Source organism: Nycticebus coucang, chromosome 4 (genome assembly GCF_027406575.1).
Source record: "Nycticebus coucang isolate mNycCou1 chromosome 4, mNycCou1.pri, whole genome shotgun sequence".
NCBI classification, from domain to species: domain Eukaryota; kingdom Metazoa; phylum Chordata; class Mammalia; order Primates; family Lorisidae; genus Nycticebus; species Nycticebus coucang.
Genome location: NC_069783.1, coordinates 87,857,161 through 87,880,646, shown reverse-complemented (window position 1 = coordinate 87,880,646; position 23,486 = coordinate 87,857,161). Strand labels below are relative to the sequence as shown.

General features: G+C 38.8%; 1 protein-coding gene across 1 annotated transcript in view; it reads right to left on the bottom strand.

The window, feature by feature from the left end:
* The window catches only part of CKAP2L (cytoskeleton associated protein 2 like), a 36,659-nt gene extending 13,903 nt beyond the window's left edge, over positions 1–22,756 (bottom strand). The window contains exons 1-5 of the mRNA XM_053589831.1: positions 22,673–22,756; positions 18,500–18,566; positions 15,384–15,435; positions 10,350–11,596; positions 5,819–6,026 (exon numbers count right to left, since the gene is read on the bottom strand). Coding sequence (XP_053445806.1) covers positions 5,819–6,026; positions 10,350–11,596; positions 15,384–15,435; positions 18,500–18,566; positions 22,673–22,709 — 1,611 coding nt within the window. The 5' untranslated portion in view covers positions 22,710–22,756. The remainder of the gene's footprint in view (positions 1–5,818; positions 6,027–10,349; positions 11,597–15,383; positions 15,436–18,499; positions 18,567–22,672) is intronic.
* Between the last annotated feature and the right edge of the window lie 730 nt (positions 22,757–23,486).

Here is a 23,486-nt window from a genome sequence, read left to right as displayed (position 1 = left end):
CCCTGAAATCCAGGAACTGGCATGTTCAGCCAAGCAGTGCCTTCTCCTGTTCTTGAGATGAGGAGAGACACAGAGGTAAATTTCCAGCTGAGAATCACTAATGCTTGAGGAGACCAACACTACACGAAAAAGGCATAAAACTCAACAAACAAGAATGAACACTGGAGCAGTCAAGGGAACAAAGAAGAATATATTTTAGGAGTACTCTAGTTGTATCTTCAGAGCCATAAAAGAGAATATTGCTATTCTAAAACTAGAAAGGGCTGTTATGAAAAAGAACAACAGACAAACAGAATAATGGTACAGACACATGGAAGAATAAATTTGTGAGCTGAAAATTTAGCTGTGAAGTTCTCTCAGAAACCAGTGCAATAGAACCAAAAATACGGTATGAATGAAAAATTTAGAGTTCTGATAAATCTACTACAGGGTAATTCCAATACCCATCTATGAGAATTTTTAGAAGGAAAAATAAAGAGAACAAAGCTTAACACACACTAAAAGCAGTTATAGAACAAAAAATGTCAAGAACTGAAGAAAGAAACAATTGTTCACACTGAAAGAATCTCAGAGTTAAACGGGGTGAATTAAAAAAAAAAACTTAGAAAACCAAGCATTTAAAAAACAGCTTCCAGAGAGGAAAAAAAAAGGGCTATCTCTAGAGGAATGAGAATCAGATTGACATGACTTCAATAAATTAATAAGAACAAAGAAAGAAAAAAGGTGAAGCCATAACTTAAAAATCTCCAGGGAAAACAATTTAAAATTAGAAATTTTCCTCAGCCAAATACAATTCCAGCATGAGGGCAAAATAATGACATTTTCACAAGAATAAGGACTCAGAAGGCTTACCATTTAAAACCATAAAGTTACCAGTGAGTAAACTTTAGAATTCAGATGAAAGACTTGAAACAAAAGTGAATGCAAGAAAAATATGATACATAATTTGCAATCAGGTTTGAACCTACATCTACCATTTCATTTTTTTATGAAATAAAACTGGATCAAACATAGAAATAAGGAAAAGTAAGAAACAATTCATACAAATTGATTTATAAAATAAAATGACAGGCATAAATTTAAACATGAAAAATTGATACATGTGTATGAATCAAATTTGCTTTTAAAAAGCAGAGAGCTTCTGATTTGATTTAAAAATTTTAACTGTATGCATTCATATGAGATGTACCTAAAATAAGTCAATTTATGAAGGTTTAAAAATAAAAGAATGGAAAAAGATCTATCAGACATATTCTCAAATCAACAAAAAGCAAGTGTGGCAAGATTAATTAGATAAAAGAGAAATCAAAATAAGTCATGAATCTTTATGTACTTGGCAATTCAGCTTTGAAAATGGAAAATAAAAGTTGACAGAAACACAAAGAGAAATTGTCAATGACTAATTCCAGTGCCAGTGAGAGACTTTGGCATATTTCTTTCAGAAAGCAAAAGATTACATAATAAACAAATAGAATATATTTGAGACATTTGCAAGAATGACTAGACATTAAAGACATTAAAGATCACAAAGAAAAATTTTTTTTTCTTTGAGACAGAGCCTCAAGCTGTTGCCCTGGGTAGAGTGCTGTAGCATCACAGCTCACAGCAACCTCCAACTCCTGGGCTTATGCGATTCTCTTGCCTCAGCCTCCCAAGTAGCTGGGACTATAGGTGCCTGCCACAATGCCTGGCTGTTTTTTTTTGTTGTTGTTGTTGTTATCATTGTTGTTTGGCAGGCCTGGGCTGGATTTGAACCCACCAGCTCTGGTATGTGGCTGGTGCCTTAGCCACTTGAGCTACAGGTGCCAAGCCCACAAAAAAAAATTTTAACAGACTCCATCAAGCAAAATACATATAGGCCACAATCACCAGCCACAATGCAATATATTAGAAGTTAACAGGTGGCTCCTGTGGCTCAAGGAGCAGGGTGCCGGTCCCATATGCCGGAGGTGGCGGGTTCAAACCTAGCCCCGGCCAAAAACCACAAAAAAAAAAAAGAAGTTAACAGAAAGCCAGAAAAAAAATCTACAGAAATCTAGAAATTAAAAAGAGACTCTTCTAGGATAACTTTTGGGTTAAAGAACTCAAATGGAAATCTCAAACTGTTTAGAAATGAACAATGAGGATATTATGTCAGTTATTAAGCTATTGTATCTTTGTATCTTAACTCCAAATCCACCTTCTATCCTCTGCTTTGTGATGCTGGGGCTGAAGTCTGTAAACCACTTTCTGCTTTGACAGTAGCTGCTCTGCCAGTGTGGGACACTAGAGGGAGACCAGACTGCAGGGATGGAGAAGGGAGAAGAAACTTGCTTTTTCTGGTTTGCTGTCATCACCCTAGCAATGGCTGCTCACCTTGGCAGCGTCAGTTGGCTCTAGCCTCCACCTATTTTCTGGCATCCCCCTCTCAATGTCCTTCAGAGACAGGAAATCCAAATGGATAGCATCCTTTCCTCAAAGTCTGAGTCCCAGCCCTGCAGGGCCCCTGGATAGATCTTGTAGCCCAGGATCTGTGGGGTAGTATGCCTTCCTTAAAGTTGGAGTACCATTTCTACCACCGCTTGTCTTTCCTGCTTCATGGTTCCTCTAGAGTCCAGACCCAGTGGGTACTAGCTGCTTCCTGCAGTAATCACCTCAGGGTCCCTTTGGCTGTCAGCCCTGGGTATAGTGGATGTTACTGTGTATAGCACCTGCATCCCCTCTGATCCCTTTACCACTTTGATGCCCACAGGCTCACACTGTGCTTTCACATCCAGCATCTGTGCTTCCTTTGCATGTGCCCAGAGAGTCCGAAGTACCTGAGAATTCCTGTCCCCCAAGGAGCAGCCATTTGTAGCAAATGACTACAAAAGCTTTATTATGGCAGCTCCCTTGCCCCATCAGGACTTTGAGAGATATGACCCACACTGTCTATAGATGCCCCTGTGGAACTGTGCCAAAGACACTCTCCATAAACTTGCTCGAAGCCATATTATACTGCTTGGAGTCTTTCCCAAGACTGGTCCTACAACCTTACTCCTCTCCTAGTTTTACCTGGGAGTTTCTTCCTAATGAACTACCCTGTTTCCCCAAAAATAAGACATCCTCCGAAAATAAGACCTACCCACAGGAAAGATAAGATGTCCCCTGAAAATAAGACCTAGCGCAACTTTGGGAGCACACCTTAATATAAGACACTGTCTTATTTTTGGGGAAACAGGGTAGTTATACACAGATCCTCCTGTTAAGGTCTGCTTCTAGTGAACTCACACGAGACACTGTGTAACCAATTACATTCTTTGTATTGAGATGCCTGGTGTGGCTTCTGTTTTTCTGACTTGTCTCTGATTGATAAAAAGCATTACTCAGTTAAATCTGAGGAATATGACCAAAAGCAAAATTTAGAGGCCAATTTATAGCATTAAATACATGTATAAGAAAATAAGACTAACTTAAATGTACTAAACTTTCAACTAAAAAGCTAGAAAAAGAACAATAAATATAAATAGGCATAAATATTTGTTGCAAGAGAAAAATAAATCAATGCAACTTCCAAAAAAGCTTTTTAAAAAAATCAACATAATAAATCGAAAAATCTTTGGCAAGTCCAATTTTTAAAAAAGGTAAAAAATTTACTGAAGTCGATTTAAGAAATACAAAACCTAAGTAGACCAATGACCATATTAAAAATTGAAAAGATATACACAAAACTATCCTTCAAAGAAGCATCATCCAAATGAGTTTATGGGCAAATCTTTACCAAACCCTCAAAAAAAAAAAAAATTCTCATGTTATACAAACTATGCTCAGTGTATAGGACAAAAAGGAAAATATCCAGGTTCATTTCACAAAGTTAGTATAACACTGATACTAGAAACATACAAAAAAAGATAATCAAGAAACATATATAAAAATTTAAAATACTTGTAACTCACAAAAAAACTCTATACTTCATTTTTCTAGGTAGCACTGTCTGGAAGAATAACTAGCAATAGGGGTCACCTCCAGAAAGCTTTGGATGTGTAAATATTTACATGTCTGTGGAGGAGAGGGCTTGCCATTTATCTGTATTGTTTGAAATAATTTAATTTAATTTTTTTTGGAGACAGAGTCTCACTTTGTCACCTGTGGTAGAATGCCATGGTGTCATAGCTCACAGCAACCTCAGACTCTTGGGCTTACGCAATCCTCTTGCCTCAGTCTCCCGAGTAGCTGGGACTATAGGCACCCTCCATAATGCCTGGTTATTTTTAGAGACAAGGCCTTGCTCTGGCTCAGGCTGGTCTCGAACTAGTGAGCTCAGGCTTGGTTTCCCAAAGTGCTAGGATTACAGGCATGAGCCACCGTGCCTGACCCTGAAATAATTTTAAAAATAAAAGTATATTCATATATTAATATAATGAAAATGAAATAACAAAAATAAATTTAAAAAAACAACCGAGTTTCATTTCCAGAAAGGAGAAATAGTTAATATTTAAATGCATACTGTGAAAATGTTGTCTAGAACAGACCTAAACTGAAGGTTTCCTTTATTCTGATGTTCAACATTACCAAAGTATAGCACGGGTTTTGCTTGAGGCAAGTATCTTAATCTAAAAGTCTACTTCATTATTTTTTATTGATGTATTTTTCCTTCATGAAATCTCATATGGATCATACCTTTTGCCTACCATTTATTTTATCCTTATCTACAGAATCCAAGATATAATTTAGACACCATTTATAGCTATGTAGAGCATTTAATATATTACAACTTAATATATGACCCTGCCTTTTGTTTTATTTTTGAAACAGAGTCTCTCTCTGTTGCTTAGGCAAGAGTGCCACAGTGTCAGCCTAGCTCATAGCAACCTCAAAAACTGGGTTCAAGTCATCCTTCTTCTGGGTAGCTGGGACTATAGGCACTGCCTGGCTAATTTTTCTATTTTAGTAGAGACAGGGTCTTGCTCTTGCTCAGGCTGATCTAGGACTCCTAAACTCAAGGGATCCTCCTGCCTCAGCCTCCTGAGTAGCTGGGATTAAAGGCACCCACCATAATGCTCAGCTAATTTTTTTCTTCTATTTTTAGTAGAGACGGGATCTTACTCTTGCTCAGGTTGGTCTCTAAATCCTGAGTTCAAGGGATCCTCCTGCCTCAACTTCCCAGAGTGCTAGGATTACAGGTGTGAACCACTGCACAGAGCCTGACTTAGTCTTTTGACTTTAGTTTCATATCCAAATGTTAAACATTACTTTTTGGACCTTGACACCTAAAGAAGGCAAAGTTCCCATCTCTCTGGAGCCAGATTGTTTGGATTAGTTTTCCAACTTCTCTATACCTCAGTTTCATTTGTAAAGTGGGCATAGTAATAATCATGATAATGAGATGACTTCAGTTACTTGTTTACAAAAGCAATGACATAAAAAAGCCACTATTTAAGTGCATGTCATTATTATTATTATTATATATATATATATATATTTTTTAAGAGACAGAGTCCTACTTTGTCACCCTCGGTAGAGTACTGTGGTGTCACAGCTCACAGCAACCTCCAGCTTTTGGGCTTAGGCGATTCTCTTGCCTCAGCCTACTGAGTAGCTGGGACTACAGGCATCGGCCACAACACCTGGCTACTTTTTGTTGCAGTTTGGCCAGGGCTGGGTTCGAACCTGCCACCCTCAGTCTATGGGGCCGGTGTCCTACCCAGTGAGCCACGGCACTGCCCATTATTATTCTATGTTAATAGAGTACCTAAACTTCTGCTCAGAGGAAGGCTATTTCCCTTACACTATATTTAAGAAAAATGTTTATAACTTCCAAGACTCCGAGCCAAAGCTCTAGCTTATCTTTCTCACTCACCCCTTCAATGAGCTTCAGACATTCTGTAAGAGTGTTGTTAATTTTACTGGACAATTCAAGTTGTGCTTTTCTTTCTTCCTCTTCTTTTTCAATGCTCTTCCAGAATGAAATATTCATTTCTTCTATTATTTTTCTTTTTGTCTTAAATTCCATTGGAGGCCTTTTATATATTTTTCCCTTAGATTTCTGCCATTCTTCCAGTTGTTTCCTGTCATTCAGTTAAAGGTAGGGGGTTACTTTTCTCTTAAATATAATCAAACTTTCAAAGTATATAATACATACAGATTAAGCCTGACTAAACACCTCAACTATTGACAAAATCAGGAGAATGGAATTAAATAACAATTCACACATGGGTAATGATAGTACTAGGTTGCTCCCACATGTGAGAAGGCAGATGCCAGGAGTATTAGGATTATACTAATACTAAGACTAAGTACTTAGTCTTTAAACTCTTTGACTTCATGATTATTCTTTGTTATTTTTCTCTGAAAGTTTATTTCACTGTATGCTACCTGACACTGGCTTCGGAGACATCTGTCTTTGAGATCACTAACTCAGCACTGTATTTCTCCCATCATAAGGTTTCTGTCACTAAACCCTGACTCCCATGCCTGTATTCTGCTCTCATAGAGTCCTCTAGGGAACACACATGACTCCCTTTCTCTCCTAAGCGAGGTCATTAATTTCAGGGCTCTTTTCTCAAATACCTGGTCTCTGATGGCACCAAATCCTAATTCTTGCTCTCCCCCACTGTTCATGTTCTCCAATCCTGCTTCTAAGCTAGCAATAGACTGCGTTTTGAGGTGTAAGGGACATCAAAACATGTAGACCCAAACATTTGAACGCAAGCTTTCTAGCTTTCAAAATTACGCCTATAGGAAGTTCCTGAGTTACAAACATCTGGCTTACATACAACTTGCACTTATGGATGGAGGCTATTACAGGTAATAGGTAAATGTACCTGTTCCAACTTACATACATATTCAACTTAAGAACAAACCTAAGGAACCTATCTTGTTCATAACCTGGGAACACCTATACTATTATTGATGAGTTGCAAATATACATTCCAGCCCAGATCTCGCCTCTTGGTGCTCCAAACATTGTAAAGCCCAGCTACCTAGTTGATAACTTTGATTTAATGTTGACAGACATTTCCAATCTAATATTGTTCAAAACAAACTTCTTGGTTTTCATTTCCAAATCTGTTCCTAGTTTTCCTTTCTTTGGTAAATAGCAGCCCAACCCACCCAATTGCTAGGGCCCACATCTGGGAGTCGTCTGTGAGAAGTCTTTTCCTTTCCTGACATCTGACACATCATCACATAGTCAGTATTGCTTCTATTTACACTACAGCTCTCCCAGTCTATAGCACTCTCACTTTCTGTTTGAAATGCTGCAATAGCCTAACTCATCTCCTCGCTTCCCTGTTAATCCTTAACTAATACAGTCTGTGCACAGCAGCAAGTGATGTTTAAAATGTAAACCAGATTATGCCACTGCCAAAGACTTCCAACAGCTGTTGGAATAAAATCCAAAATGTTTTCCCTGGCTGAAAGGCTCATTGTCAACTGGCTCCTGCCTGCCTCTCCAACCTCATGTCATAAAACTCTCCTTCTCAGGAACTTTTCCCTTTCTTGACCCAAACTTGTTCCTGCCCCAGGGTTGTGTCTCTTCAGTCCTCTGTTCAAATGACACCTCCTTGAAGAGGTAATTATCTGTAATTGTCCTGTTTTATTTAATCAATGTATTTTCTGTCTCCTCTACTACATGATACAAGCTCTATGAAGGCAGAAATCTGAGGTCCAGTCCCTCGTACAGTATCTGGCACACACAGGTATTTAGTAACATACAATAGAATTCATCTTTCTTAGCGTACAGTTTTGTGAGTTTTTAACCAATGAATGAAATAATGTAATCATGATTATTATCAATATACGAGAGTTCCAATATCCTCAAAAATTCCTTCACGTTCCTTGGTAGTCAACTCCACCGCCAACCCCAAGTTCTTGGAAATCACTGTTCTACATTTTTGTCCTTATAATTTTGTTTTTTCCAGAACGTCAATAACCAATTTTTTAATGCATGAAGACAATTATATAAAGATTCTTGTTTCTCCCTCCTTGACCCCAGAGCACAATCCATATGTTATTTTAGTCCCAACTACTCCCTCTTATCTTCACTTTAACCACCTACTTAATGATAGAAGTTGAGACATCTAGCATGCATTTCCTCTGTGTTCCTGGTATTCTTCCTATCTCCTTCACCTTCCTTCTAATCATAAAAGAAAACTTTCTTTTTTGCTTTCATTTTTAGAGATGAGTCTGTTTTATTGTAAATCAAATGAGATTTTTCTTTTTTTTTGAGACAGTCTCACTTTGTCACCCTCAGCAGAGTGCCTTGGCATCATAGCTCACAGTAACCTCCAACTCTTGGGCCCAAGCGATTGTCTTGCCTCAGCCTCCCGAGTAACTGGGACCACTGGCACCTGCCACAACGCTCGGCTATTTTTAGACAGTGGTCTTGCTCTTGCTTAGGCTGGTCTTGAACCTGTGGGCTCAGGCAATCCACCCACCTCAGCCTCCCAGAGTGCTGGGATTACAGGCATTAGCCACTGTGCCTGGCTGGAACTTTCCTTTTCTTTCTCTTTTTTTTCTGAGACAGAGCCTCAAGTTGTCACCCTGGTAGAGTGCTGTGGTGTCACAGCTCATAGCAACCTCCAACTCCTGGGCTCCCTCCCAAGTAGCTGGGACTACAGGCACCCGCCACAACGCCCGGCTATTTTTTGTTGCAGCCGTCGTTGTTTGGCGGGCCCAGGCTGGATTTGAACCCTCCAGCTCAGGTGTATGTGGCTGGCGCCTTAGCCACTTGAGCCACAGGCGTCAAGCCAGAACTTTCCTTTTCTAAAGCCAGTTTCCTTAGGACTTTCCATATATACACCAAATAATAAGCTCCATAACGGCAAAGACTATGATTGTGTGCTCACCACTGTACTCTCTAGGTCCTGGCACATTGCAGGTGCTAAAGAAATACTTGGGGAATTACAGAATGAATCTGCCCCTCTCCAGACTCATTCCCATTTGTAGTCAAACAAGTTCAATAGGTAACACGATGTCTTATGACCAGTCTTCTGTTGTGTGATCTAGACCACGGGTGCTAGGGCAGGGATAGTGACTTCTTTATTCAGCAGCTCAGGGTCTTGGCACTCCCTGTTCTTTCTGCTTGAGATTGTTCATCTTGTCACCAGCCTTTTCCCAGGCTTAGGTCTCAGCTCAGATATCACAGCTGAAAGTACCTCCCCTGACTCTTCTATCTAAAGAAGCCATCCCAGTCCTACCCTCTTGGATCATATCACCCTGAATTAAGTAAGCTGTTAAGCTTTCCTGTCTTTTCAAGAGGACAAAGAGCTTATTGGTGGTGTTTAGGGTTGTAAGCGGAGACTAAAGCCTGCCCTCATTTCACTTTGTTACAGTTTTTAGCAACCATGTAATTTCACATGCTCCCTTCACCCTTGTCAGGAATTTCCTTATTTTCTACTCCAACAAGGTATATTATACATATGTACCACTCCTGGGGGACTTATGCACATTATGAGAACAATGGCTGGTCCTGTGTGGAAAGAATACAAAATCCTTTGGCTCAGTTTCAAGTACACTATATGTTAATGTTAAGGCCCAGCAGCCTGAGATCCTGCTTTCTGTCATCTGAACTCTATCTGAACTGACTGCTCCTCTCTGCCTTAACTTATTTTCTAAAACTTGGCCCACTGAGACTCATGGAAGCTTTGCTGTTTCTTTCCTGATAACTTCTGTTTTGAACTAGATCATTGGTCTGCTTGACAAGGGACTACTATTCTCCCACTTCTTAGCTATGTGAACTCACTATTCTGTCCTATTGCTGTGAGGTACTTCTTGAAAGCGTAGTCTACATCTGCAATGCCTTTTTTCTTTGTTTTGAGACACAGGCTTGCTCTGTCCTCCTGGCTGTAGTACAGGGACATCATCATACATGTAGCTCAACAGAACCTCAAATTCCTGGGTTCTAGCAGTCTTCCTTTTAAGCCTCCCAAGTAGGTAGAACTATAGGCGCAAGCTATGTGCCCAGTTAATTTTTGTATTTTTTGTAGAAATGGGGTCGCCCTATATTGCTCAGGCTGGCCTTGAACTGTTGGCCTCAAGTGTCCCTCCTGCCTCAGCCTCCCAAAGTGATAGTATTACAGATATGAGCCACAGTGCGGCCTGTAACCCAATTTCTTACTCATCCATTTTCTGTATTTCAATTTCTTTTTAACAAATAAACTATTTTAGCTTACACAAAATTACAGAGAATGACTTATAACACATTTGTGTACCACCTAGTTTTATCAAGTCTTAATACCTGTTATATTTGTTTCATATATTTTTTATCAGGTTATAGCTAAAAATTACTTAGAAACTGTATTTAAAGCCTATCTCCTGAACAAGTATCCTTGATAATTAATTTGCCTAATCATCTTAAGATGCAAAAGTTTGGAATTAAAGCAAAGTACCTTCGATCCTCAACTGTTGCCTTCTTTTTAATGTTTGTATTCGCTTGAGTTCCATTTGGGACTTTTTGTCCATTTTTGTTTGTGAAATCAGCTTGAGTTTTGGGAGCTGTCTTGTTCAGAAAATGGCTCTGGGGAAGACTCTTTTTCAATTTGTAGTCCAAAGTCTGTGCTTTTTGTTGAAAGCTGTTGCCACATTTATTACCACTGGTTCCATTTGCTCTTACGGTAGGGGTGCTTGAAATGACTGAATTAAAATGGCCAACTGTCGAATTATGTTTCTGGCTCATGGCTTTTGATTTTTGCAGTACACCTGCTGATTGAGGTTTAAAACAAGGTTGAGTGGATCTCTGATTTTGTCTGATGTTTGAAAATCTGTTGTTATTTCCTTGAGGAAGCAGACTGGAGTCTGTCTTGGGCTTGGTAGGCTTTACTTTCTGTTCAGCAACAGGGTATAACCGCAACTTAGTTTCATTTGGTCTTTCATATTTACTCCTATTAACCTTTATTTCTTTGACCACTGTTTTTTTTGATGATTGAGTCTTACTAAGGGTCTGAGAGAATTGAGAAGGAGCTATCCTTGGGGGTTTTTCTCCTGGTCTTGCAAGATCTCTTCCTCTAGTGGGTTGCTGTGATTTTAGGGTTAGAGTCCTGTTTCGTGTTTCTCCAACAGATTGTTTATTCATTCTGTCTTTCAGAACAGCATTATTAACTGAACTTTTGCCCAAGACTTGTTTAGAAGCCAAACTGTTCTTGGTTAGGTTATAAGAGTTAGTTTTTGGTTTATTTCTGGTACATAATTCAGGGTCTGGGTTCTTCTCAGGTTTTGATAAGATTTGGAGCAAGTTCTCTTTGTTGGTATCTTTTAGAAAGCCACCCAAAGATTCATTTTCAACATGAGTGTTGTCCATAGAGTCTGTACATTTAGCAATTGTTTGATCTATGACCTGTTGCTTTGTAGTTTTCAATTCTTGTATATTAAGTGACCCTGTGGGTTTTTTCGACAGTTCTCCCACAGTGGATGATCTAGCTTTATGCTGCTGACAACTCTTGCTAGAAGGCTTACAGTCTGGGTTAGTAGAAACATACGTTGAAATCAGCCTTTTGCCTGGAAGTTTTGGTGGCTCCAACTTTGGCTTCTGGCACCCTGTAATACTGGCTGGTCTGGGCTGGAGTTTAATGCTAGTGGAACTTTTATCTTTGATAGGCAAAATGACATGGCTGGTAATATTCTTTTGAGGTCTAATAGTCTGAAAAGACAAAGAAAACATGTATATGAAGAAATTTGTAATAATAATAGCTCATTCTTTGTAAAATAATGATAAAAATAACTTTGTTTAAACACATGCTAGAAAAATATTAGCCATTTTGTGTAGAATTTCATCTAAGAAATCTGAATCCTGAGAAAGTAAACCTCACTAGTAGGTGATTTTTACAACTGAGTTCCTATCAGAAATATGTCAGAATCTTTTAACTTGACAGAATCAAGCAGAGATGCAGTGAATATACAAAAATTGCTGTTTAAAAAATGAATTTGCCTCAGATGAACAGTATTTGCTGAGTGCTCATTGTGTTCCAATGTAGTATCCTCCTAGAGACTGTGGAAAAATATATAATGAACTTAGGGTACTTCCTGAGGGTTTCTCCTAGTATTTTGTACAGCTATATTATCTTTTTAAAAAACCATTCCCTTTGTAAACCTCACAGCATCACTCAAGAAACTGTCTTGCCCCAGAGATGAGAGATAATGAGATAGATAAGTGGTAGATGATGCGAGTCTTGAGATATGTAGGAACAGCTTTTAATCAATGTCTAACATCTTAGTGGAAAGTTAGTCATATTTGTGAAGTTAGTACAGAGTTTTAAGATTAGAGTCTACATTATCAATAAGGAAATGTTGAGTCATATGATTTCATTTTGGATAAGAAAGGTAAATTTAGGTTATAGAGAATTTTAAAATTAGGGAAGGGAGATTAGAATTGATATGTAAACAACTGGGCAAGGCACTGTGGATTCCAGAACATCCACAGTGAAAGCAATTACTCAGAAAGGAGAATTTGACAGAGATTTATAAAACATACGCTTTCTGTGTTGATTTGACAACACTGTGAAGAATTATTCTATACTCTTGGTAAGTTTAACCAGACCATTTGGCATTAAGGACAAAGAGGTATCTACCCTGAAAAGGTACTGGTATGTGTGGTGTTGTGAGGGATGAAGTAGCGGAGAGCTGGGAGTACAGGCAGAGAGATGGATGGTACACCCACAAGGGCTATATCTGGGTTACTCCTTAAGCCCCAACATTTACATCCACCTTAGATCTCTCTATCTTTGCTTACTGAAAAGGTGGGGATGTTGGTTTTCAAGTTTCCAAATGTATATTATTTTAGTTGCTCTTTCTTATACATTAAAAAAGTCAAGATATACACAAATCATATAATTCATCATTTTAGCAAGTGTATAATTCAGTGGATATTAGTATACTCACAAGACTGTATACCAATCACCACTATCTAATTAGTGAACATTTTTATCATCCCAGAAAGAAACCCAGTACTTGTTAGCAGTCATGCCCCATTTTCCTCTCCCTGCAGCCCTACTAATCTACTTTCTGTCTCTGTATCTCCATGGATTGGCCTATTTTGGACATGCCATATAAATGGAATCATGTAGAATGTGGCCCTTTGTGTCTGGCTTCTTTCACTTAGCACAATGTTTTCAAAATTTACCCATATTGTAGCATGTATCTGTACTTCATTACTTTTTAAAAATTAATAAACTTTATTTTTTAGAGCAGTTTTAGATTTATAGCAAAATTGAGCAGAAAGTATAGAGTTCCTATATACCCTGTAACCACATACTTCATTATTTTTAACGGCTAAATAATATTCCATTGTATGGATAAACCACATTTTGGTTATCCATCAATAGATGGACGTTTGAGTTCTTTTCACTTTTTGGGTATTATAAATAACATTGCTACAAATATTTGTGTACAAGTTTTTGTGTGACTGTATGTTTTCAATTCTGCTGAGTCTCTACTAGGAGTAGAATTGCTGGGTCATTTGAGAAACTGCAAAACTGTTTTCCAAAGTGGCTATACTATTTTATACTCTTACTGACAAAACATGAGTGTTCTAATTCTCTCCATATCCTCCCCCACACTTGTAATTACCTGGGTTTTTCTGATTATAGCTATCTTAGTAGGTGTGAAACAGATGTATTTCCCTGATAGCTAATTATATTGAACGTGTTTTCATGTCCTTATTGGCCATTTGTATATCTTCTTTGGAGAAATGTCTATTTAGGTCCTTTGCTCATTTTTAAATTGGGTTGTCTTTTAGTTGTTGAGTTGTAAGGATTCTTTTTATATCCTGGGTATTAGATCCTTATCAGATCCTTAAATATATTTTCTCTCAATGTTTTAAAATTCCTGGCTAGAGACAGAGAATGAAAAACTTTTGTATTCCTTTGAGTAACAACATTGTAGTAAAGGTACTTGAGAGAATCTTTGTTCAAATCCTGGATCTGACCTTTACTGACTATATAATATTACACAAGTACTTAATCTCTCCAATCCTCAGTCTTCTCATTTGTAAAATGGGAATACTAATACTATCTATCATGCCGCATATCCTGGTTTTCACAAGATAATTTTGATTTATAACTGTTGACCCAACATAATTGGTAATGACACTTCATTTTTGCTCTCAAAGGTATCCTGGTTTGGACATTAAATGATATAGCTAACCTCCTTACAGGGTTATTTGGAGTACTGGGATAATGCATGTAAAGTGTCTTGCCCAGTACCCTGATAATAACTGCTCAAATGTTAGCTGTTACTATTGTGTAACAAAAGTGTTATATAAATTATAAAGTATTATACAATAGTAATGATGACTATTATTTGCATAATGCTTTTAGTTTCTCCTAAATTCTGTAATTCCCTTTTCCATTTTATTTTTAACTTTATAGCTGTGTAAAGCTGATAAAGTAGGTGTCATTCTCCTTTAAGAGATGATTTACTGAAGTTAGTATTGTCAGTTCCCAGAGGCTTCTCTGGGATGAATGTGGGCCCTTTTCAGCAGAGTTTTCCTTAAGCCTTGGATGCTATACTGGCTCAATATTTATAAAGTAGAAATGTAACACTTCCCAACTGTTTGAATAATTGTACATCAATTTTGTCTTATATACCCTTTTTTGTCCTCCAGTATCTAACGATATCAAGGATATACATCACATACATATGTCTACATATGCATATATTCACATGACTGAAATGTGATAAAATGATTCAGTGAAGTGAATCACTAAAACTTATTAAAATTTTACCAGGGATGATGTTTCACTTTGGGCAGTACTATTTCAGTTGCACTTTAGAACTTGTAGCTACAATTATAGTTTTAAAAATTAAAGGTGAGGTTTTTATGGTTTATCTTATTGCAGATGAAGAATTTGCATCCCTTTCAGAGGTCTAATTTCTTCCATTTAAACCTTAAGTATATTAGGATCCTTAACCATTCTCTCCACAATCTAGCTGAACTGAATTGATTAGGAAGGCTATACTTGTTAAATACTTTGGAAGATCCAAGGTAAATGTTCTTTTAATGACTATTGAGCTTCATGGCAGCATATCAAAGTAATTAAGACTACTGGCTCTCAGGTCTATGTGACCTGGGGAAAATACTTAACCTTTCTGTGAACTAGTTTGCTCATCTATAAAGTAGGGGGTTGTGAGGACGCACAGAGATAATGCAAGTCAGAACAATGCCAGACACACAATAAATATTCAGTAAACATCATCCATTACGATAACCAAAGTCCACTTAAGTTTTGAGTTTTTTTTTGATTTATAAAACTAAACTACAATATGTTATACTTTTCAAAAAATGAGTCTGTAACTTATTAAATCAAAGCGCTCTTATATTTATAAAAAAATCTTTGAAATATACGTTTAGGTTGCCAACATCTTTATTATTTTTATTACTAATTATACTTCCAAAATGGCTGTTTCTAAAAAGACTAATTTCTACTTACAGATTTAGAAGGTGGTAGATTCGGGCAATTATTCTTGGCTTTTAGATAAGGCCTACAAAAGACAAAATAAAATTAATCATCAATACAGAAGGATCCCCAAAAATTATGATTAGAATTTTAAATCACTGGAATTTCTGTAATGGTAAAATAATTAAAAATTAATTCAACAAAGAGTCTTCTCATCCCTTCTTGAGATCTATACTCTCCTTCTCAGAGACCACAACTGTTCTTACCCATTTTTTCTGTGGTCATTTCAGAGATATTCTATGTATAAATGTAGCATCCTAAGAATATTAATGATATATGTATATTTGTTTCCTTCAATTTGTATAGTTTTATTCATTCAAACGCCATTTCTAGAACATTATAATGTTCCAGACATTGGAGGTATATAATGCCAAATAAAATCATTACCAGGTTCTTTAAAAAATTTTCTTATTTTTCTGGACCTGCACCTCTCACCATTGACAAAAATTGATTCTCATTGTACAAAAGATTTAAATTTAAGACACAAAATAATAAAAATTCTGGAAGAGAGTGTGGGATAAACACTTCAAGATATTGGCCTGGGAAAAAACTTTATGAGGAAGACTCCTCCCCCCCGCCCCCCCAGCAATTGCAGCAACACCAGAAACAAATAACTGGGACTTGATCAAGCTAAAAAGTTTTTGCAGAGCTAACGATACTACAAACAAAGCAAACAGACAGTGTCAGAATGGGAGATTTTTGCCTGTTATGAATCTGACAAAGGCCTGATAACTAGAATCTACAGAGAACTTAAACAATGAGAAAAGTGCAAATAACTTTATAAAAGTGGGCAAGAGATTTGAACAGAAACTTCTCTGAGGATGATAGGCGAATGGCCAAACACATGAAAAAATGCTCATCGTCTTTAATCATCAGAGAAAGGCAAATCAAAACCACTCTAAGTTATCACCTAATCCCAGGAAAATTAGTCCACATTACAAAGTCCCAAAACACCAGATGCTGGCATGGTTGTGGAAAGAAGGGAACACTTCTATACTGCTGGTGGGATTGCAAACTAATACGGCCTTTTTGGAGAGAAGTATGGAGAATCCTCAAAGATCTAAGAGTAGAACTTCCATTTGACCTTGCAATCCCATTACTAGGTATCTACCCAGAAGAACAAAAATCATTTTACCACAAAGACATTTGCGTACCACAAAGACTAGAATGTTTACTGTGTCTCAATTCATAATTGCCAAGTCGTGGAAGCAACCTAAATGCCCATCAATCAATGGACAAATCAACAAACTATAGTATATGTATAGCATGGAATATTATTCAGCCATAAAAAAGATGGAGACTTGGGCGGCGCCTGTGGCTCAAAGGAGTAGGGTGCCAGCCCCATATGCTGGAGGTGGTGGGTTCAAACCCAGCCCCAGCCAAAAACTGCAAAAAAAAAAAGGAGACTTTACATCTTTTACGTTTACCTGGATGGAGTTGAAATACATTCTTCTTAGTAAAGTAGTGCAGGAATGGAAAAATAAATATCCAATGTACTCCATACTAATATGAAATCAATATATAAATAATTATATGTTCATAAGAACAATAAAACACTAATAACAGTCCAGTTCAGGAGTAGAGGGAAGCAGGGGGGAGGGGAGGAGGACATATGGCAGGAAGGAGGGCATGAGACGGGATCTCACCTACTGTGCACATTATGAGGGTGTATAACATGCCCCCTGGGTGAGGGGCTCTTCTACAAATGGAACTTTACCCTGAAGTGAGAACAATGTAACCTAAAAATTGTACCCTCATAATAATTTGAATAAAGTTAAAAAAAAAAATAAATTTTCTTGTTTTGGCCAGGTGTAGTGGCTCATGCCTGTAATCCTAGCAGGCTGGGAGACTGAGGCAGGTGGACTGCTTATGTTCAGGACTTCCAAACCAGCCTAAGCAAGAGTGTGATGCCATGTCTAAAAACAGTTGGGCATTTTGGTGAACACCTGTAGTGCCAGGTCTTTGGGAAGCTGAGGTAAAAGGATCACTTGAGCCCAAGTGTTTGAGGTTGCTGTGAGCTATGATGTCATAGCACTTTACTGAGGGCAACAAAATAAGACTATGTCTCAAAAAAAAAAAAATTTTTTTTTCCTTGTTTTAAGAATCTTCAAATACTATCTTTGTCAGTTTCAGAAGGGAAAGTGGAGGAAAGTAATATAATAAAGACCACAGGAACATACATACATGAAATCCAGCTAGGGAAACAGGAAATGCAAAAAAAAAAAAAAAAAAAGATAGGAGAACAGAGGAGAATTTAGAAGAAATCAATCTCCATGGATGAAAACCAATTGCTAGTCTAACGGGAACTGTGATCATGACTTGTTTGGTGTTTGTCTCTCCCATCTAGAACATAAACCTTGGGAGGGCAGGGACCTCTTTTGTCTTTATAAGTACCATATCTTCAGCATCAAGAGTGATATGATATAGTATCAAATAAATATTTGTTGAATAAATGAATTAGGTTCATTTAGTCAAGGAAATAGAGGTGAGTAAAAATCCAAAGTAAAATGAACGTGAAAGCTAACGTTGTAAAAATTACTTTTCAAGTAAATCTTGAGCAACCCAACTAGGGAGAAAATACATCAATGCTACCCAAAAAGGATAAATAACATCACTAAGACGATATGATGTTGACAAAAGATAAAAGCATGGTGGTCACGTTCTGTTCACTTCAGTAGCAAATGTCAGGCTGGAGGATGTCAGTGTGCTGCTATTATAACTGGCTCTTTTGTGTTAGCAAGAAACACCAGAGCCAGGGTCATTCAATTTTGTGACCCAAATTTGCCTTCACAAGAATTAACTTTCTCAAGAACAAAAGCAGACAAAAGTTTCCAGGATGGTGCATAATACTCTATAGAACCTTCTCTCCTTCCTTTATAGACTGTCATTATAACAACATTTAAATCTTTGCCAGTGGACCAGATATGGCTCAGGGCTCATGCTCGGACTGAAATCCTCTTTTTGAGGATTTCTTAGGAGCCCAGTGCAATCTGAGCAGACTATGAGCAAAAAGGCTGTTTCATAACGGCATTAAGTTGCTATTACAAAAAAGGCAATGAACTTGCATAACTGTGGGTAGACAAACTCACTTAGTGTTTTGGCTCTTCAGTTTTCCCTTGGCTGCTAGGTACTCCTGAAGCTTTCTCTGCCGTTCTTCTGAAAAAATAGGCAAGAAAACAAAAAGAACTTTAGCTTGAGACTGTCTTCAATTCACTAATAATCTAAAAGATGATGCTTTTCTGTAATGATTTTGGCTTTGCACCATGTTATAAAGTCCCTAGGTTCTATAAATTGGCATTCAAGTTAATATTAACATCAATAATATCATTTACATGCCACACCTTACACTAAGCTTTTTACATTACTTCTTTTAATCCACACAATCATCCATTAAGGTATTATGCAGTCTGAAATTGAGAGAGGGTACTGTCTTTGCTGTGTGTAATGAGCACTTTTTTGCCCAAATTTTGAGGGAAAATAAGGATGTGCATTATGTATGGTAGGACTAATTCTGCATCTATGTAAATGTTTTAAATTCTTTTATTTAGGTTTACATGTTAAAAGTGTAACTCTAAAAGCAATAACAATATCTGTATGCAAAATAATACCCTAGAATATGGTAATTGGTTTTGTTGAACTTATAACAAATTTGCAATGAAAGCATTTTTGGCCAATGAAGAGCTGGAAAGCAATATTGATGTTATTTCTTTTCATACACTTTAGGTGGGAGCTAGCAATCTAGTTGATATTTTTACAAAAATTTTTGGAAAATGCCAAAATGGATTTTGTACATTGCGAGCTTTAAGCTAGCAGTTATTAAATATGCTAAAGAGCATTGTAACAGAGCTGCTACGAGATACTTTGGACCTCTTTTATTTTACATAAAATTTCTTGTACCATAAGATGTTAAAAAATAAATGCTACGGTGCATCTTATAAGGGTACATGTGAAATTTACTAGGGGTAGAATATAAATGTCTTAACACAGTAACTAAGAAAATGCCGTGAAGGCTATGTTAACCAGTTTGATGAAAATATTTCAAATTGTATATAAAAGCAGCACATTGTACCCCATGACTGCATTAATGTACACAGCTATGATTAATAATAAAAAAATACAGTGTTTGAAATAAAGATTATACTCTCAACAACAAAAAAATAATAAAAATAATTAAGAAAAAAACTACCTGGGCGGTGCCTGTGGCTCAGTGGGTAAGGCGCCAGCCCCATATACCGAGGGTGGTGGGTTCAAACCTAGCCCTGGCCAAACTGCAACAAAAAAATAGCTGGGCATTGTGGCAGGCGCTGGTAGTCCCAGCTAGAGATTCGCCTAAGCCCAAAGATTTGGAAGTTGCTGTGAGCTGTGACACCACAGCACTCTTCCAAGGGTTAATAAGTGAGACTCTGTCTCAAAAAAAAAAAAAAAATACAGCTGGGCATGTGGTGGGTGCCTATAGTCCCAGCTACTTGGGAGGCTGAAGCAAGAGAATTACTTGAGCCCAAGAGTTTGAGGCTGGTGTGAGCTATGACGCCACAGCACTCTACTGAGGGTGACAAAGAGAAACTCTGTCTCATAAAATAAAATAAAATAAAATAAATAAATAAATAAGTAGAATAAGGGCTCCTTGGAGAAGAGATTGATTCCAGGGATGAGGCAAAGGAAAATACAACATGAGCCTGGAGCATCTTGTGTTCCTAAGATTAGAACATTTCAAAAAAAAAAAAAAAGAAAAAACTACCTATGTGTGGGCATACAACTGTAGTCCCAGCTACTTGTGAGGCTGTGACAGGGGGATTATTTAATTGCACCACTATAATCCAGCCTGGGTGACAAAGTAAGACCATCTCTTTACAAGAGACCAAAAAAAAAAAAAAAAAAAGCTAAAACTTCTTTATAATACCAAAAAACAAGTACCTAAACATGAACAAATAAAAGTTTGAATTAAAAAATTAAAATGAAAGATTTTTTTTTTAAAGTTTAGGCCAAAAACATGGGTGTGCATTATACATGGCAAAATATGGTAAGTTTTACAGCAATCAAAAGTTATGCATAGATTTTCCACTGTGAGGGGTTTTGGCACCCTTAACCCCCCACGTTGTTCAAGGGTCAACTGTAAGTTAGTCCCAGGGATGTATCTGAACTTTATAAGAGCCTTCCAGTAGGGAGTTTCATTCGATTTAGCCAAAAGGCTGAGAAGTGATCAGTAGTGAGTTTCAAAGCCATGGAATTAATTATGCAAGCAAAAGATAGACAACCACTAGTTAGGGATGTTGGCCAGATGCCTCTAAGACTCTTTAATTCTGTCTTTTAGTACTGTTGTGAGACACAGTGTCTTTACTTCCAGAAACACTCTGCTCAGTTACCTAGCTAACACGTGACAAAGCCAGGACTTGAAACAGGTTTATTTAACTCCGGAGCTGTTGCTCATAGCTACTATTCTCAGCTACAACATCCAGCAGTGTCCAACCTTTTTTCTTTCTGATGCATACTGGAATAATAAGAGTTTTCTTGGGTCGCATGTTAAATACACAAACACTAACAAAAGCTAATGAGCAAAAGAATAAAAAGTCCATGAATACTTTTTGCAGTATCTGACACCATTGATAAAACAATCTTCAAATCTGCATACAGCCCATGGCCTGCAGGTTGAACACCCCTGTATGCTTTGCATGAAGAAATTCTGTTATTGGCCCACCTGAGCTGGTAAATCAGACTTGGTCTTGTTCTTTTGTTTGTTTTTTTCAGAGATAAAGTGTCACTCTGTTGCCCAGGCTAGAGTGCAATGGTGCAGTCATAGCTCACTGCAGCCTGGAACTCCTGGGCTCAAGTGATCCTTTTGCCTTGGCCTCCCCAACAGTTAGGACTATAGGCACTCACTACAACCACCAGCTAATTTTTATATAGGGAATTTTTTTTTATAGGGAAGGGATCTTGCCGTGTTGCCCAGGCTGGTCTCAAACTCCTGACCTCAAGTAATTCTCCTGCCTCAGCCTCCCAAAGGGCTGGGATTATAGGGGTGAGCCACTGTGCTGCCTGCTCTTACTTTTTTTTTTTTTTTGGGACAGAGATGATGATATTTACCCACATATCCTTACACAGCTTCCTTTGAGACTAAGGCTAAAATATGCGAGGTTATAGAGACTCATGGAAAATATCTATAGTATTGTGACTTTCTAAGCAAGGCATTTGTGAGGGAATCAATAGTCAGAATGTTTGCCTATAAGAAGTTCCAATCTAGTAGAGGAGATACAATAAATACAACAAAATTACAATACAAGGCAAAATCTAGGTAGTATTAGAGAGAGTCAAAGAAAAAAATTATGGGAGCTTATGGGTGGGGAATGGGTAAGGAAAATAGGTGGTTGGACAAAGTTAAATTAAATGAATGATTTTTTAATAAACTATTGCAGGGATGCCTAACTACTCTTAACCCCATCTGAACTGAGTTGCCCGCGTTCTGTGCTCTGGCTCTGATGCATCTTTGTGAGATAACTGCGGAGAAACGTTATCTTAGATCCATGCCAGGAAGAGCGCAGGGGCTGAGGAATGTGACAAAGAGGACTGGAGCCCCAGCTCTGTGACATCTGGCAAGTTAGCAAACTTTGCTGCTGCTGAGCCTGTAAAATGCGGACAGAAATGCCCATCTGTAAGGGTTGTTATGTAAATTCTACAAGGACCCAGTAGACATCAACATGCACAAAGGATGAAACAAAACACATGCTGAGCATCGTGAAGGTGGCAACGACTAGCAGTATTTTGAAAGGCAGGAAAGGGCTCCAGGAACATCTAGGACAGGGAACTCAGGAGCCTTAGTGCTCCGGCAGATTCAACCAATTAACTTACAGCCAGAGAAGGTTCGAAAGGTGTGGAGGAAAAAGCCCCGCGTCAGAGGCAGAAGACCCGGGTTGGGGTCGGACCCCGCCGGCTCCGCCTGGGGCCAAACGTGGGTGGGCGGGGCGGGCTGCTTCCCTCTGATGGGTGAGCCCGAGCAAAGGGCCTCAGTGTCTTTATCTGCAGCTGCAGGGCTTACCGGGAAGACGCCCGTGAGGTGGCCCTGCGTGCAGCCTCCCCTACCCCAGACCCTGACGTCTCCCCGAGGGCCGAGACCTGGGCTCCTGGGGGCGCCTGGGGGAGACTGAGGCAGGCAGGCAGGCAAGCGAGCGGGCAACTTCCCCAGGAAGAACTCACTCGGTGGCCTTCCTACTTCCCCGCTCGGGTTCCAATGCCTTCAAGAAACAGGGACCCATTCGCAACTTACTCACCCGCGGCGGCAGACGCAGCGGACCCCAGCCCCACCATGACTCCTCCGTGACAGTTTTTCTTCAAAGGCCGCGCCTGGAGCCCGGGCCGGCGCGCCCCGTGTCCGCGCACTCTGATTGGCTCCCGTAGGTTTGAAACTCGCCAGTTTCAAACAGGGAAGGGCGGGGCAACAGGAAATATACCCGTTGTGGTTGGCTGTGGTTCCCTTGGCCCGCCTCTGGAGCCCTTAGATTGGAAGAACGTGCAACGCTCCCCAGCGCTGTGCCTGTGCAAGACGGAGCCGGCCTCCGAACCCCGCCTCCGAGCCCGCCCCAGGCTCTCTGAGGCGCTTTGGGCCCGGTGGGGCTCTGTGTGTAGAACCCGGTCCCGCCGGAGTTGGCGCTCGTGAGCAGAGTGTCAGGCGCCGCCTCCCGATTCTCTCAGACTCTCAGTTCACAAGAGCTATGAAAAAATAAGAAAACAACAAAACCAAAACCCATCAAAATCTGATGAGTTAGGCGCTTTGCAAGGAGCATATCTCTTGTTACAAATTTTACTAAAGACTCTTGGTTCTTAGTACTGCAGAATGGCTTTTTAAATAATTGTGGTAAAATATACATAACATCAAATTTATCGTTTTATCCATTTATGCTACATTTTTAGAAGTGGCATCAAGCACATTCACATTGTTGGGCAACCATCACCATCATCCATTTCCAGAACTTTTTCATATTCCCAGCCTGAAGCTCTGTCCCGTCAAATACTGACTCCCCATTTCCCCCTGTCCCCAGCTTCTGGCACCCCCTGTGGCACTTTGTGTTTCTATGGAATTGACTA